The following is a 16,401-nucleotide window of genomic DNA, read 5'->3' on the forward strand; positions in this document are numbered from 1 at the left end:
GCAGTAGGAGTGAGTTTGGACTTCACGTTTCTTTTTCAAGCAGGTAACAGTTTCATTCTAAGACAGCAGCATAGAAACAGGAAACTCAGAAGATTCTTTTTGACCTTTCTCTTTTCCTTGGTTTTCCTGCAAGCTACAAAATAAGTACCAATTTACCTACCTAGGTATAAATGTTTATACATTTGAAATATTAACAGTAGTCAGTATTGCATTTACTGAATTTGTATTCATTGAAGAGAGATATGCAGGCTGCATGAAATGAGTTGTAATTAATAGAAAGCAAAGATGCTGTTTCTGAAAGGGGTCGGAATTGCATTCAATCTTGAAGTATTTCCTAATTTACCCTTGCGCATCCTCTTATGAAGCGAGGAGATGAACAGGACCTTAGTTCCAGCTCACTTGTTGCCTGTTCAGCAGCAGGTATGACATCAGTCAGGTAGATTTCATCTGCTTTCTATTGAAGAAGTCAACAGTACCTGCTTCAAATGTTTTTCCTGCCATTACATGTGGAGGGGATTGTTTGTCTTTAGGCTCTGGTGTTTCCGGTACTTTTCTTTAAACAGTGTATATAGACACTGGGAAACGTAATATAGAGATAGTAAGATTTTTTTTTCCCCCCTAGTTGATTCAAAATGTTTTAAACAGCTTTGTGCACATGTACTTATGTTGTGGTCTACCTCAATTACCCATAAGACCACCTTCCTTCCATTCACAGTCACTTCCTCTTTCCATTTGCAATTGCTTGCCATCATTGTGATAGCTACAGTAATTACTGTCTCGCCTGTAATGTTAGGGGGAATTGTACATTTTGAATTGTCTTTTAATGTAGTCTAAATGCTGGAAGTAGGTCAGGGAAGGTACCAGTTGTAGAGCATGGCTAGGCCCAACTGCTTTATAGCACAGTGACATCTTTTTTCTGAGCATATGGCTGCCGAAAATACTGGCGTTAGCTCTTTCTGCTCTTAGATGCTTACTTTTTTCAGCGGAGATACAGCCTTCCATGACAGCCAACCATATCCCAGCCTGCATCAAAAGAAGCATGACCAGCAGGGTGAGGGAGAGGATTCTGCCCCTCTACCCCACCTAGAGTACTATGTCCAGCTTTTGGGTCCCCAGTACAAGAAGGACATGGACCTGTCACAGCAAGTCCAGAGGAGGGCCACAAATATGATCAGAGGGCTGGAGCACCTCTCCTATGAAGAAAGGCTGAAAGAGTTGGGGTTGTTCAGCCTGGAGAAAAGAGAAGGCTCCAGGGAGACCTTATAGCAGCCTTCCAGTACCTGAAGGGGCCTACAGGAAAGCTGGAGAGGGACTGGTTACAAGGGCATGGAGTGATAGGACAAGGGGTAATGGTTTTAAACTAAAGGAGGGCAGATTTAGCCTAGATGTAAGGAAGACATTTTTTACAATGAGGGCGGTGAAACACTGGAACAGGTTGCCCAGAGACGTGGTAGATGCCCCCTCCCTGGAAACATCCAAGGTCAGGCTGGACGGGGCTCTGAGCAACCTGATCTAGTTGGAGACGTCCCTGCTCATCGCGGGTGAGGGGGTTGGTCTAGATGGCCTTTAAACGTCCCTTCCAACCCAAACTATTACATTTCCTGTTAGACTGCTTTTTGTTTTAGCATTCTAGGCCCTTAAAAATTGCAAAACGCAGCTAAAACACGCGTTCCCTCCTTGTTAATACCCCGTTAAAAGCAACAGGTGTACTTCCCGTGCGGCTGTGGCCTGCACCTACCGCCGTCACAGCTGAGGCGCAGCTAGGCCTGGCAGGCCGGGAGCGCGGCAGTGGGACACGACACGCCGGGCTAACCGGGGGGGCGCACGCCAGCAGCCAGGAGAGGAGCCGCTGCTAGCCCGCAGCGGGAGGCTTCCCAGGGCCTTGCACCACCCGCGCCGCAGCCGCCAGGCGCCATGAACGACGGTATTTGACCTCAAGATGGCGAAGCTCCGGGCTGGGTCAAGGCACCGTATCACCTGCCCCCAGCAAAGATGGCGGCAACCCGGACGCCTTTTTTTCCTCTCTGTCTGCCCTTCTAGCCGCTGCCGCTCTATGGTTCGGCGCGTTATTGTCTGGTGCGGCGCGGGGGGGCGCTCTGGCACGGCCGCCTCTATGGTCGCGCGGCGCGGTGCAGGTCGGACCGCTGACGGAAGGGGCGGCTCACATGACCCCGCGCAGCGCGGCGGTGGCGGCTTGGCGCGGTCTGTTCGCGGCCTAGTGGTGCCCCGGGGTTCTCCCAACCGGGCCTCAGGCGGCCGAGCGGCGTCCCCCTGCACCATCCCCGACCCGGGCGGCTTGGAGGGGCCGCGGCGGCGCTCCGAACGCGGCTTCTGCTCCGCAGCGAAGGGGTGAGAAGCGAGGGGCTGCGGGGGGGGGGGGGGGGGATGGGAGGGGGAGGGAAGGCGGCGGCGCTTCAGCTGCCTGCTGAGAGGAGGCGCGGCCGAGGCCGCTTTGCCGCGCCCCCGCACCCTTGGCCGCGGCCGGCGGCCTCTCGCCGGCTGGGTCCCGCGCCTCGGCGGGGAGGCGGCGTGGGCCTAGTGGCGGGGTGGAACGGGAGAGCGGCCTCGGGGAGGCGCTCGCGGGAGCGTGGCGGCGGAGGCCTTTCGGCTCCTCTGCCGCCCAGCAGGCGTGGGAGTCCCTTCCGCCTCCCGGAGTCGCGGTGAGGAGCCGGCCCCGGCTCGGCGGAAGGCGAGAGGAGCCCGTCTCACGCTCTGGACGAGGCCCTGCGCCTCTCGGCTGGGAGCGGACGGGCCTGTGGCGGAGCTTTGCCGGCGCCTGAAACTGCTCCCCTGGGCCGGGCCGCCTCTGACTGTGGGTGGGACTGCACTTTTCGGCGTTGGGGGAACGGGTCGTGAGAGGAAACATTTCCCGACGGTATCGCGGCAGGGAAGTTAATGTCCTCAGTGTGGACTGGGGTAGTCATCTTAAAACACGTGTTAGCAGCCTGTGCATAAAAGAATCAGAGTGATTCATCCGTGTCAGTAGCAATTGCCATGCGTATATTGGTGTATTTTGCTCATGATGTCTTTTTCTATTGTGGAAAAAAGCTTTTGTCTGCCTGAAAGAAAAGAGTTGTTTAGGGGTTTTTTGTTTAAATACAACAAACATCCCGAACACAACTTTTTTTTTTTTTTTTTTTTTTTTTTTTTTGGTAGTGGGTCTTACATGGGCTTACAGGAAGTGAAATCTTAAAGTTCTATAGTTCTCAGCCTATTCAGATAAAAATGCATGCGTACGGATTGTTAGTAATTTTTTGTGAGGCAGGAAAGCATTTCTTCACGTATTGCACCAGCATTTGTGGAAGATGGTCCAGAACAAACTCAAAGAAGGAAAAACAGGACAGTTTCTTACTTTTCATGTAAAGGAGTGGCATTGCACATAGTGCTTCACATTTCTCTGCTTCTGTCTCTGGAGTGCCCATTCACATAAATGTTGTAATGCCACAGCCATGTTAGTCTTTTGGGAAGACTTAATAGCAAAGTTAGAGAATCGCTTATTTGACTAACTGCGGCTTTATATGTGTGCAGAGGCACTGAATTAGAAACTAAGTCAAAGACCTTAAAGTTCTGGTGACATGCTTAATGGAGCCCTGGTTAAAAGGGCTTTTGGACTGAGACTTTGGTTTGGATAAGCATGTTGCTTTTGGGGTTGCTTCATAATAATAATAGTTTGGGATGCAATTTATTTCATGGCAGTTAGTGCACATTTTCTAAATCACCTCTGAAAAACAGGCTTGAGCAAAGATTAGTTTTGTTTGGTCATAAATAAATATACCTAGAAAATCTGTGATATGTTTTATCTCAGTGTCTGTTGTGTTTGACATTGATGTCTTGCTTAGCTTGCAGGCAGTTTTGGAGAAAACTGTAGGGTGCTCTGAGAAAGTGAATATTTTCACTGAGAGAAACAGTGGTTTGAAATTACAGATTTGTCTTTTAGGGAGTGCTTTTTTTTTTGTGAGAAGGAATAAGATAAACAGCATCTCCAATGGGTGACAAACTATGGGGTTATATATTTTTATAATGGAACAGCTTAAAAATTCATACCTCATGTAAAGAGTGATGTAAAAGCCTATGTGATAGTACTGACTTTAATAGTTTGGTTTACTGCATATGTTTTCTCCAGTTGCTTTTGAAAATGCTTTTTTTGATCAGCTGCACCCATCGTATAACAAAATATATAAAATGCTTTGTGATAAACTAGAGGAAACTATTATTCACTCTCTGTTGCTGCCTAGGTATTGACATTAGTATCAAATGCTGAAGCATTGTGCGATCCTTAATAAGAATTATTCTAATTCTTAAAAAGCATTAAAACCACTTTTATGTGTGAAAGCTTTTCTTTAGGGACATTTCAGTGAAACATAACAACATGGATATACAAATCAAATGTATTGGTATAACATCTCTTTAACCAGGGTGTTACTAAATAGCATAGTGTTACACACTTACAATAGGTGTGGGTTTTGTCAGGTGCTCTTGTAATAATCTAAATGTTAAGATTATAGTCAAAGCTGGATTGTAGTTAACTTGGGGGAAAAAAAAAAATTCCAAACAAGTTTTGCACTTACAGCTCCCTTATTTGAGGGACTAACTTGCACAGCTATTTTGTGCAACTTATGCTAGACTTAAGTGCACAGATTTTTTTGTGGTGCAGAATTGTATTGGAAAATGTTGAAGAGAAGTTAAAATTGGACAGAATGAAATCAAGCTTGATCAGCCACACTGTTGTTGCTGTTATGACACTATATGTATGTGTTCTTAAAACACATTAAGTTTATGCATTGAGACTTCAGGAATTTTACAGTTAACTTTAACTTTTAGTATAATAGCAGCTCAACAGTAAGTATTGTAACTGTTCCATGGGGAACGTAACTGTTTTGAAAATGGTAAAAATGTTTTACAGGTTTTTAAATAAAAGTTGTGACATGTAAACACAGAGATATTAAGGAGATTAATCCTGTGACACTGGTAGAATTATGAGGCTGTCCTGAGTAGGTGATATAATTGTCAGTTTAAAATACATTAGTCACCAGTGATTTTTATTAAATTTACGTTCTGTTTGTGATATATCTTTTCACCCCTTTATAAAAAATAATGGAGTGAATTGGGAAAAAAAAAAAGTTTAAAGAAGAGAAAAATTACATTACCAGTGCAGCCAGACCAGTACTGTCTTCTCATCTAGTCAGTCCCCTTTTATTGGGACTTTTGGGAGTCAGAGATAAGAAAGAAGCATGGGGCAGCAATGTCTGAGTGACAATGATCTTGTTTCATGGTAATTCGGAGTTCTGTGTGATCTCAGAATCCAGCATGCCCTCAGGCCAGCCCTGTGCACTTGTTTAGTTGTACGTCAGAGCTAGTGTGCTTCTAATGGACACAGCTCCGGCCCAGCAGGGATAGCACTGACTCATAATTAACAAGTCTCGGTGGATTTTACCAAAACTTAGAGCCATATGGGTATTCCTGTACTCTCTCCAAGTTTCAGAAGATTGGTGCAGCTGGCTCTGTGTGGTGTTTGGTTCCACCAGGACTTATTAACTCAGAAGAGCAGTGTATGAAAGCAACTGAACTCCTTCTAGGCCAAAGTTGAACCTGGAATATTATAGCTGTGTTTGTGTGGCACTTGCTTTAGTTAATAGCTGGGTCTGCTTAGAGTAAGCTTAGATGTTTTGCCATCCATGACATCATTAATCTGCAGCTTACAAAAATTGCCTAAGGCTAATAAAATGTGCACCTACATTACTGTGTTAACTCGAATCAGGAGTGTGCTTTAAGTCTCATAGTCATCCTCACTTGGGAAACCTTTTTTTTGTATTGGTTTGCACTATTCTAGTGGATGAACTGGATTCTTTTTGAATGAAAATATTTTGAAAAATGCACTCTTACCTGCAAATGGGCATTCATTCCAGTGGGATGGACCCCCTCAAAACATGTAGGGTGTACATTATGGTCTTGGCTCCATCTGTTTTGTTTAAAAAGACCCGTTCCTGTTGTACTGCCCTGTTTGCTGGCACAAACACAGCCTACATTGACTACGCTTTGAGTCAAGAGACCTGACAAAAATCCGTCATTTTGGGGGCTTTGTGATTCGTATCCACACAATCCAGTGTGTTTGAAGTTCCTCTAGTGCTTCCTCGCTGCAGTGTGAATGTACCTGAATGCTCAGCAGTAATAGTGGTGACCAGTTTTGGTTTCGTTTGGAACTGAGAGCTAACCTTTTTTGTAGACTTGACCATGTAAGGTTCCTGAGATGATAGTGGAAGCAAGAATACATGTCTTGTTAGTTGTGCTAAGAGTGATCTTGAGTTTTATATTATTGGGTGATGTCTGTTACAGGATCAGTAATACACACGTAATAACCATCTGAATAGTAAATGATGTTAAAACAATCTTTACTCTCCATGGTCGCATATTGACTCTCAGCTCACGGGCTATCGTCCAAGTTGAGCTCTAGAAGATGTGTGAACTGGGAAGTTAAAAATAGATCAGAGAACCCTCGTCCAAGCTTTTAACCATCTCTATGCTGGAATTTGGGGATCTCCCCAATGTTGTCTTAAATACAGTTCCTGTCAATGCTGAGCATTGGGATGTCCCAGTTCTTTCTGTCATCTTGTTCCACAGTTGCATTGTGTGCGATCATTTCTTGTACAAGAGAAGTACTTGCCTTACTGAGAATGTATTGCAAGTTTACTTCTGTTTTCAGATACTGCAAAAGATAGTTTTATTTTAAACAGCATTTAACAGTTTGTACATTTTCTTTAATTCACACTCCTTGTAAACTATTGGAATGGGGAGTCGGATATAGTTTTGGTTTTCACTTCATTCTGAAACACTTCCCTAGAAGTGCCTTTTTTCATTGTAAAAGAAGACTTCTACTACATTTGTAACTTAGTGAATAGCTGGGGGAAAAGAGTTCAATATAGTTTTAGTTTGTAGTTGAATGTCCATATAAAGATTTAAAATAATTATGGACATATATCATTTGCACTGCTTTTGTAATTCGTGTTTGGGAACTGACTAGTACAAGTTTCCTTTTCTATCTTTTTGACAGATTGTGACTGGAAGAATGTCTTTTCCACCTCATTTGAATCGCCCTCCTATGGGAATCCCAACACTTCCCCCCGGGATCCCACCTCCACAGTTTCCTGGCTTTCCTCCACCTGTACCTCCTGGTAAGTTACGTTAGTCTACGGAACTGTTGTAGAAATAAATTATCTTTTATTATTCTGAATTGTATTATTTACAAAAGTTATTGACTCTTAATGTATTTCAATAACTCTGATCCGTGTATGTTGCAAGTGAGTTTCTAGTTTTCCTACAGATCATGTCATGTGAGCAAGCTCCTTTTGGTCTACCAAAAGCTGCTTGCTTCTGACCAGAAATCGAACCATTAGAGACAATACTGGACTTTGCCTTGACTTTTTTTTTTCCCCCCAAGACTGAAGCTAGGTGATGATTTTTGTTAACATTAGGTATTCTAAGAGCCACTGTTTTGACAATAGTCTGTTATTTTCAGTTCCTTTCAAATAAGCCATTGTAATAGCCTTTGGAAATGCTTGGATATACTACGTAAGTGTGTTGTGAAAGTATAGGAGTAACTTTCAGAGAAAGTCCAAGTTTGTGCATTGTTTTTCTCCACTTTTTTGTAAGTCCTACTTTCTTTTATTCTGCATCTTACATGCTTTCCTCCACACATCTTGCAAACTTACTGTTATGTTCCTCATTCCTTCTATTCTTCCCAAAATTAATCCCACCTTTATTTTTTCTTCATCTGTAAGATCAACCTCTGTTTTTTGCATTGAGACTTTAATTTGTTGGTCTGGACCCACCTTCTTTCTGTACGTTGCCAGTATAGATAATGGTGACTGGAGGCAGGAGACCGCAGAGCGAATGAGAAGGAGGAATACTTCAGAGAATTACCCCTTTAAAATTCATCACAAGGGCTGCAGAAAATAACTCCTCTCTGTATGGTCTTAAGCTGTGTTGTGCACAAGTGTTTTGTAGACAATAAAGGCATTCAAAAACCAGATGGCTGAACTCAGGAATGGTTTGTGCACATCCATTCATCAAGCTAATCCTTACTTGCATTAATCTTTCTAAACTTTTTTTTTTTCCCCAAGATCCATGAGATGTTACCTATTTTCCACTAAAGGCAGAGCGCTCTTGATTAGGTAGTGTTCTGCCATCAAAAATTTCAGGATAAATTTTAAAACCATGCCTCTTATCTTTACTAGCTCCAGATTATATATACTAGTGTGAAAAACACCAGATACTTTTAAAAATAACTTTCTGAGTAATATTTTTAAAATGCCTGATACAAGTTTCTGCTCTGAACACTTGCTTCTTAACATGTATGACAAAGATCTTTTTGTTCTCTTGCTGTGTTCAACTTTAAATAAAAATAGTCTTGTTTCAGTATCAGTAATCCAAACAGTGTGTAGACTGGAGGAGCCTGGTATTGGGCAAGAATTAAATTTTTCTCTGTACACTAGAAACACGATTTGCTTACCTGTGCAGATAACATATTTCGACAGGCAGAGAATATGGATCTCTCATTTCTTAGCGCAAGTGTATCAATAGAGTTGAAAATGCCACAGTGACTTTATGAAAGCCTACTCTGAAGTTATTCCACACGTAAGATCACAGTTTTAGTAGCTTATAATATTATCTTTAGTGAGCTGTTTGGCCAAAATGTCATGTTCTGGTTATCTTACTCAGCCTATAATTTTTTGAAAAGTTTCAACTAGAGCAGTTTGTGTAAGAATGAAGTTAGGAGAAGTGTTTTGCTTTACTTAAAAATATGACTATTAAAATCAAGAAGTTCTAGCGTTTCCATTTCTAAGTGTGGAAGATTTGATAAGGAGGCGATCTGATAAGTCTTGTCATTTCTGAAGATTATTGGATACCATTAAGATGTAAAAAAAATTACTGTTCATATGTAAGAAATGCTGTAGTGGGTCAGACCAGCAGTCCATATAGCCTGATGCATTGTCTGGGCTGTGGGAATCTAAGATGGTATTTAGGGTGGGCATGTACACCTGTCTGCTTTCTGAGTCTGTTCCCTCATGTGACTGTAGTGTTAGGGATGTTAAAGGAAAAATGAAAGATTATCTTTTGTGGACCTGTCATTCATGAACACTTTGATATTTTTTGAGCCTGCGGATACTGTCCACCTACACCATCACCTCTTGCACCAAATTTGAGTTCATTACCCACTGTGTAAAGTGCTACTTTCTTATGTCTATCTTAAAACTCATTGCATTCTTAGTGTCCCTCTCCTGCCTCAGTCCTGATGTGGGAGTTGAGTAAGTTGAGTTTTGTGGTTTTGTACACATTGGTCATGTTCCATACCTTCCGAACCTCCACACTTCAAGAATCTCAGAGTATAGAGTCTTTCCTAGTTAAGCAGCTGCTTCAACACTTAAGTTGTGCAGTTGCTCTTCTTTAAGGCTGCATGTTGTTCATGGGTTGCAGAGGCTGGGTCTTGTGGGCAGTAGTCGCGGTATAGGTGCACCAGGTTTTTGTGTAGCAGCTAAATGATGCCTGCGGTCTTGATCAGTGTGTTTGCTGATGGTGCCCAACATTTCAGTGGATTTTTTTGGCTTCTGCTGAGCATTGGGCTGATAGTTTCAGAGAACTGTCAGTGATAACAGAAGTATCTTTACTGAGCTGTAATTTTAAAATCCAAGTTCAGCATCATTGTAATTATAATAGTTATAGGGCTGCACAACCAGAGTCTTGTCTTGGAGTAGTTCCTCCAGACTGTGAGATGCCATGGTGCATTAAAACTGAGAGCATGGGAGAGCAATACACCTTTTGATTCTCTGAACGGTTTGGAGGGATAGGAGGTAGTATGACTTGAATATGAAGGGACTCAGGAAGAAGATTGACTGATGGAGAAAATAAATGATGGAATCAAAGCAAAACCAGAGTGGATGAGGAGAAAGCTGGATAGGGTGTCTGAGGAGAAGTATTGTTTCAGGACTAAGCACTAGAGAAAGTCGGGGGAAGCAGTAGGTTGCAGAAGTTTGGTTAGGATTTTTATGAGTACAGCAGTAAGAGAGATGGGGAATGGAAGGATCAAAAGGAAAAGATTGAGAGTAAAAGATGAAGAAAGTTTTTTGTAGGATGAAAAAAAGAGATCTAGGATCCCTAGAGGGTATTTCTCTGATGAACATGAGATTGACTTCATTGTTCTTGAGTCTCAGTGTCTTTACTGGCCAGCAAGTAGTTTTGAAATCCATTCACTTAATATCTTTAACCTCCTCTAGCAGTTGGCATGGAAAGATAATAAACAGCCTTTATTACGATCCGATATTGGCTCACATGATAGTACTTAGAGGGAAAGAAGGTATTGCATGGTTCCATGTGATTAAATATAGTTTTAAATTAAATTTTAGAGACTGTCAGGTATTCATCAGGTAGGGAGCTTCTGAATCAAGGTTTTCTATGCCATTTTATTAAGCTATTCCATAAATAGTAGCACGAAACCTGGTGGCATGCTCCATAGGGCCTCATCCCTAAGCTGTATGCAGAATCAATTGTGCTATGACAATTGAGCAAGTCAGGAACGAGATTATGATCTGTAGGACTTCAGCTGCTTTTGCTCTCTATGGAATTCCTTGCCTCATTCATCACACAGCTATCTTCTAGCACAATACTGTGGTTTGAATGTGCTTTGAAAATAGACTTGTTTGTGATGAACAAAGTTGAAATGGTAATATGATAAAAGTGACCAGGATGCACATGGTATATTAGTGTACTCAGGCTGTGCTTGAATGCTTAAGGGATTTCTGGTAATCAATACTCTGAAATTCTTATTTGACCAAAATTGCTGTCTGGTTTGGAAATCATGTCCATGATCAGTCCATTTGTATTCATCAGTAATCTCAACAGAGGAGATTAATATTAATGTCTTGCTTTTCTCAGGGACCCCTATGATTCCTGTACCAATGGGCATTATGGCTCCTGCTCCGACTGTAAGTATTTCAGTGGGGATGAGGCGGTAGCAAAATAAAACAGAGAGTAAAACGTAGTAGGTGTCAACGGTATTTTTGTTTTGCTCTATTCCATCAGAATTCATACTATGAAAGGAAATGCTTCACATTAAATGCAACTATTAGGCAAATATTATGCTGATTTCTGATCAAAACAAAGTCTGAAGTAATGTTTGGAGCTGCTAGGTGCAAAGCTGAAGCAATTACTGTTCTTGCAAAAAGATGTACTTCTTTCAAATACAGTGATGTAGGCTTTGCCTTCAGGTCATATGTGGTCTTCCTATGCAGTACAGTTAGATCAGTTAGATTCCAGTTCTCTTGCTTTTGAGTTTGTGTGAGAGTGCTCTGGAGGCATCACCTCATCTGTGTTTCTAAGGCCATCATGCTGAGTTGGCCAGAAGATGTATGTAGACAAACAAGCTCTCTTTTCCCATATTGCAGGGGAAGGAGTAGTTGTATGTAATATGCATCTATGGATGTGAGAAATTTCTAGTTGGAAGGAAGCTTTATGATTTATAGGGGATGGAGGGGTGCTGTTATATTTTAAAGAGCTTGACTTCCAGGTGAATTACCATTTCGAACATTTTGCATATGTGAAATCTCCCCAAAATACTGAGTTTTTTGATAGCTTGTATTATCTGTTACAGGGGGATATGTTCATGGTGGTAACTGGTTTATTTCAAACAAAGATACTGAAACAAATGCATTGTTCAATTTTCTGATTAAAATAATTTTTATTAAGTGACACTTTTAGAAGGGTGTTTTGAGAAGAGGGACTTGGTGCATATGTACTGTTAAATCTTAAGTGGAAGGAGAGAAGTGCAGCAAAATGGTATCTCTGTATGTTATTTTATAAATGTTTGCTCCTTAACGCAAAGCGAGAGGCCTTGGCTTCTGTATTAGATAAAGCAGCAGTGTTTATTCACTCTGTGAAAGCTTTAAGACCTGTCGTGTCCATTGAAGCCTTGAGTCAGAGTTACTTTTCTATTCGCAGCGTGCTTTTTTAAGAATTTAGTACACTATTAGGTAAGATACTTTAAATGCCAGTGACCCAAATGTTGCAAATTAGTTATTTGTAGAAGAAATAATACCTAATGTTACCTGTGTTCACCTTGAGACCTTCCAGTAGCCATGTTCAGGTAGACCTTTTTTTTCTGTCTATCTTTGCCAGAAAATGGCAGTCTCTGTTGTATAGTGTTTAAGCCTGAACAGGTCTTAAGTTGGTGTCTCACTCCATAAGCCTAACCAAGGTTTGTATGAAAATTTAATTTTGAAATACATGTATATCCCTAACCCTTTAATCTTACGGATTTAAATACAGTGGGGGGGGAGGGACGACGACACAACACGGACCAAAAAAACCCCAAAACCCAACACTTCATTTTACACCTTCTCCTCCTCTTTTCTAGGTATTAGTTCCTACCACAGTGTCTATGGTTGGAAAACATTTGGGAGCCAGAAAAGAACACCCTGGCTTAAAGAATAAAGAAAACGATGAAAACAGCGGTCCCACTACCACTGTTTTTGTAGGCAACATTTCTGAGAAGGCCTCGGACATGCTTATACGGCAGCTTCTAGCAGTAAGTACAGTGGACTGCTTGTTGAATTTCATCCTTGATTGATGAATGTAATGATGTAATGACCCGCAAGCAGTGGATTGAAACTAAAAGAGTTAGTCCCACTCACTGGAATAGCAGTCCGTTATGCTTGAGTTTAAAGTCAGCAAGTGAATAGTACAGCTTTTCTAAGCTGTAGGTGTCAGTGAACATAGACATAATTTAATTTTAGTAGTGTTTACCCTTTTTACATGTCATCTTTTGCAAAAAGTGGTTAAGTTTTTGTGATGTTTTGAACATAAACAGTAATATTTAATGAATAATATTTATCTTTAATGCAGAAATGTGGCTTGGTTTTGAGTTGGAAGAGAGTACAAGGGGCATCTGGAAAACTTCAAGGTAATCGTTCACACTTTTCAAAATCTTTAGTCAGACTCTTGTTTTTATTACCTGGCAGCTTTTCAAATGTCTGACACATTGCTGCTGTTAATACTTTTACATTTTAAGATACTGTATATGATACTTAATTGCTAAATGCTTCCTAGTAAAGGGCTAGTACTTTCTGTCCTCGGAATCAAGACAGAAAGAGAAAAATAAAATTGAGAAAGGTTAAATGGGAAGATGTCTCGGGGGCCTAATTTTGCTCACCTTTCTGTTCTGAGACTGAATTGGGAGTTTATAGACCATCCCTGAGAAAGGTTTACCAGTTTGGACTTAGCCTCCAAAGGAGCATATTTGCAACACTCTTAGTAATGTCTTCCATTGCTATGTGTTATCCTTCTCTGTTAAGGAGGTTTACCTGATGTAAAATTTATCTTCCTTTTCCTCAAATTGAACTGGTTTCTTTTTTCTTGTGACCTTTCTCCAGTGGATACAAGAAAAAATTTTGGTTACTATTTTTTGCTGTTGGTGTTTTCATATCTTCCCTAGGCTGTTTTTTCTTTTTTAAGATGTTACTCAGTTTCTTCAGCTTTCTTATATATCATACTTTGTTTATTTTGCTGTAATAAGGTGTTTTTCTCATTTACAACTTTCTGTAACTTGTGAAGAACCTAGTTTGGAATTGCTCTCCCTCTACATTAACAGTGAGCTGTTGATTGATGTCCTTGGTCTTCAGACAATTCCAAATCTGAGACATGTCTTTATATAGAATGCATTCCTTAGTTAAGACAGTCGTGTCAAAAGCTTTACAAACACAATGTATTGCTTTCACCTTATTCACTGGACCATTAGTTATAGCAAGGACTAATGCAGTGAATGATCTTTCTAACTTTTTATGATGGTGTACTCCTGGTTTTAAAAAAGAACACCTCTATGTTCCAAGTTTATTGATTCAAACCACTTTTTTTTACACAAAGTAAATTACCTGAAGAGCTTTAACACTTTTACTTTTCATTTCAATCATCCATTTCAGCTTTTGGATTTTGTGAGTACAAAGAACCAGAATCCACACTACGAGCACTGAGATTACTCCATGACCTCCAGATTGGAGAGAAGAAGCTGCTAGTCAAAGTTGATGCAAAGACAAAGGCTCAGCTAGATGAATGGAAAGCAAAGAAAAAGGCTTCTAATGGGGTACGTATATAATGTGTGACTTGTGTTATTTTGGCAGGAGGGCAATGTAACATACTTCCTAGATCAGATTGTGAGTATCTCTCTTAGTTTCTATTCTTGTCTCTGCCCTTAATTCATTTTAGGATTTCGCCAGAATCCCATTAATGAGTCTGAAGATATGTTGAAAGGCAGTGAAGTGTAAGCTCTTAATTCACCAGCAATCAAACTTATCTGTAAGCTACAACTGAATCTCTAGAATTAATTCTGTAATTCATTCTAAATGAATTACGTAGTAATACGTGCTATACCTTAACGATTCTGTTGCTTCGGTTTTGTTTAGAAACTCTTCAAAGTATATAAACTCTGCAGGTAATTGTTACTCTGTCAGAGTCTGTAAATCAGCTGTCTGAGGAGAATTGGAGTTTCTCTCCCCTCCACTGATGATCTGCTAAAACAAATTAATGAAAAGGGAAGAAATAGATCATTCAGTAGATGATGCAGTTATCAAGCAGTGGGCAGCTTACAGACGTTTAGTAGATGGGGAAGTTGATTTTGTACCATCCCTTTCTAGAGCTAAGGATCTGTTCTGGAATAATTGCAGGTATTTGATATGTTGAATTTTTGTGAGAGAGAAAGATACTTAACTGACAAATTTGCATTAAAATGAATTTTATCTATTTCTTTGCTAAGATAATATATTCACATCACAAGTCGTTGGGCTTGGTCTCTGTTTTAAAGTTCTGCATATACCTTAAGGTAGTACTTAAAACAATTATTTTCTGTAAAATGAAAGTGAGAAGAGGCTCTTGTTCAGAAAAGTAAAAATTCTAATCACACTGTAGCGGGTAGATTTGTAAAAGTCCATTTTGGAATTTTTCTTAAAGGTATGTAAAATACAGTGGGAACAGAAGTACTTTGTGTTCTACTCCATTTAACCAGAACTAGAGGCGTAATGATGACTTGAAATACTTGACAGATTTTTGACTGTGTACCCAGTGTATGAGATTAAATGCAATGGCTGAGTAAAGCAGAGTAATAACTTGATGGGTTTTGCATGGCGTAATGTTTTAGCTGTTAATCTAGGTAAGGGTTTGATTTGACTGCCCCTTCCATTCCATACTTCCAACTTTCCTGTTGGCATCACCTGTAATACTGTGCACAGCTGATACTAGAAACAAGCTTAAAGTATCAGTGGAGTTCTTGTACATCTCTCATGAATTTTGTTTTCTGCGGGCTCCTGTGGCTTACAATCAATCCTCCAGGATTGATTGTAATAAAGCAGAGGGTACTGTTTGTGGCTTTGGTGAAGACAACAGTATGTGTCGATTCCATTGAACTGTAGAGTGAGATTAGCTCCAAATGTTTTTTTTTTTTGTTGTTGTTGTTCATGGTGGTGCAAAGAAAGGCTGTGAATTGCTGAGGAATATTGATGAAGAGTATTGTAATCATACTGATTGCAATTCCTTTCATACCATCGTTGGTGTACCGGTGCCACTTAGATCCAAAAGTTGCAACTTTAATCTTTTTTTATTAAGAAATCGAATGTGTACACTACAACACAATTTCTTATAGAGACACACCAAGCAAACCTTTTTTCTAATTAGCTCCTCTCCCTGATCACTTCTTCTCCCTGGACCTCTTCAATTCCACTCCCTGTCACTGCCTTCTAGCTCTTTTCAGCTTGCTTCTCCTTGGCCTGGCAGCCTCTTCAGCTCCAACTGAATCCTCCCTTCCCCCTCATTCTTAGCTGCTGCTCCATCAGACCCTTCCCTCCCCCTCACTCCACCCACCACCTATCGCTTGACGGGATACCCAGCTGGATTCTCAGGTGAGATTCCATTTTTTTAAAAGATTCAGGGGATCAAGAGGTGGGCTACCTTGCTCAGTATGCAGATCATTGTTCTACCCTTTCATGTAACATTTAGTGAAATGTACTTCTTTGTGTGTGTTCCCTTTCTTCCCTACAAGGTGGAAAGGAGCAAAAAGATGAGGAGCGAAGTAATTGATGAACAATAACAAGAAAATGTTCACTGTGCAAGGAATGTTTTCCCTAACAATGTTTCTTTAAAATAGTTCTCCCATTATAAGTTGCAGCTTCAAAGTTACAGGTAGACATTTCTATTGCATGGCACTTAAGTTGAAGGCTTTGAGGAACTGCTCTTGAAATGACTTGAAGTTCTGGAGAATACAAGGCAGAAACTTTTGATCAAGAGCTGGACTATGGCGATTGCCTTTCTGTGAGCATGCGTGCGCTTTTTCTTTTCCTGTCTACCACCTTAATCACCGTTTACCTGTTC

At 40.8% G+C, this 16,401-nt stretch overlaps 1 protein-coding gene across 2 annotated transcripts in view; it reads left to right on the top strand.

Moving 5' to 3' along the window:
* The first annotated feature begins 2,118 nt into the window (after window positions 1–2,118).
* The window catches only part of RBM25 (RNA binding motif protein 25), a 31,865-nt gene continuing 17,582 nt past the window's right edge, over window positions 2,119–16,401 (top strand). For both annotated transcript variants that reach the window (XM_075754303.1, XM_075754304.1), the window contains exons 1-6: window positions 2,119–2,349; window positions 7,049–7,169; window positions 10,927–10,976; window positions 12,404–12,574; window positions 12,892–12,949; window positions 13,965–14,125. In XM_075754303.1, the coding sequence (XP_075610418.1) occupies window positions 7,064–7,169; window positions 10,927–10,976; window positions 12,404–12,574; window positions 12,892–12,949; window positions 13,965–14,125 (546 nt within the window). In that variant the 5' untranslated portion in view covers window positions 2,119–2,349; window positions 7,049–7,063. The remainder of the gene's footprint in view (window positions 2,350–7,048; window positions 7,170–10,926; window positions 10,977–12,403; window positions 12,575–12,891; window positions 12,950–13,964; window positions 14,126–16,401) is intronic.

Source organism: Balearica regulorum, chromosome 5 (assembly GCF_011004875.1).
Source record: "Balearica regulorum gibbericeps isolate bBalReg1 chromosome 5, bBalReg1.pri, whole genome shotgun sequence".
Lineage (NCBI taxonomy): Eukaryota > Metazoa > Chordata > Aves > Gruiformes > Gruidae > Balearica > Balearica regulorum.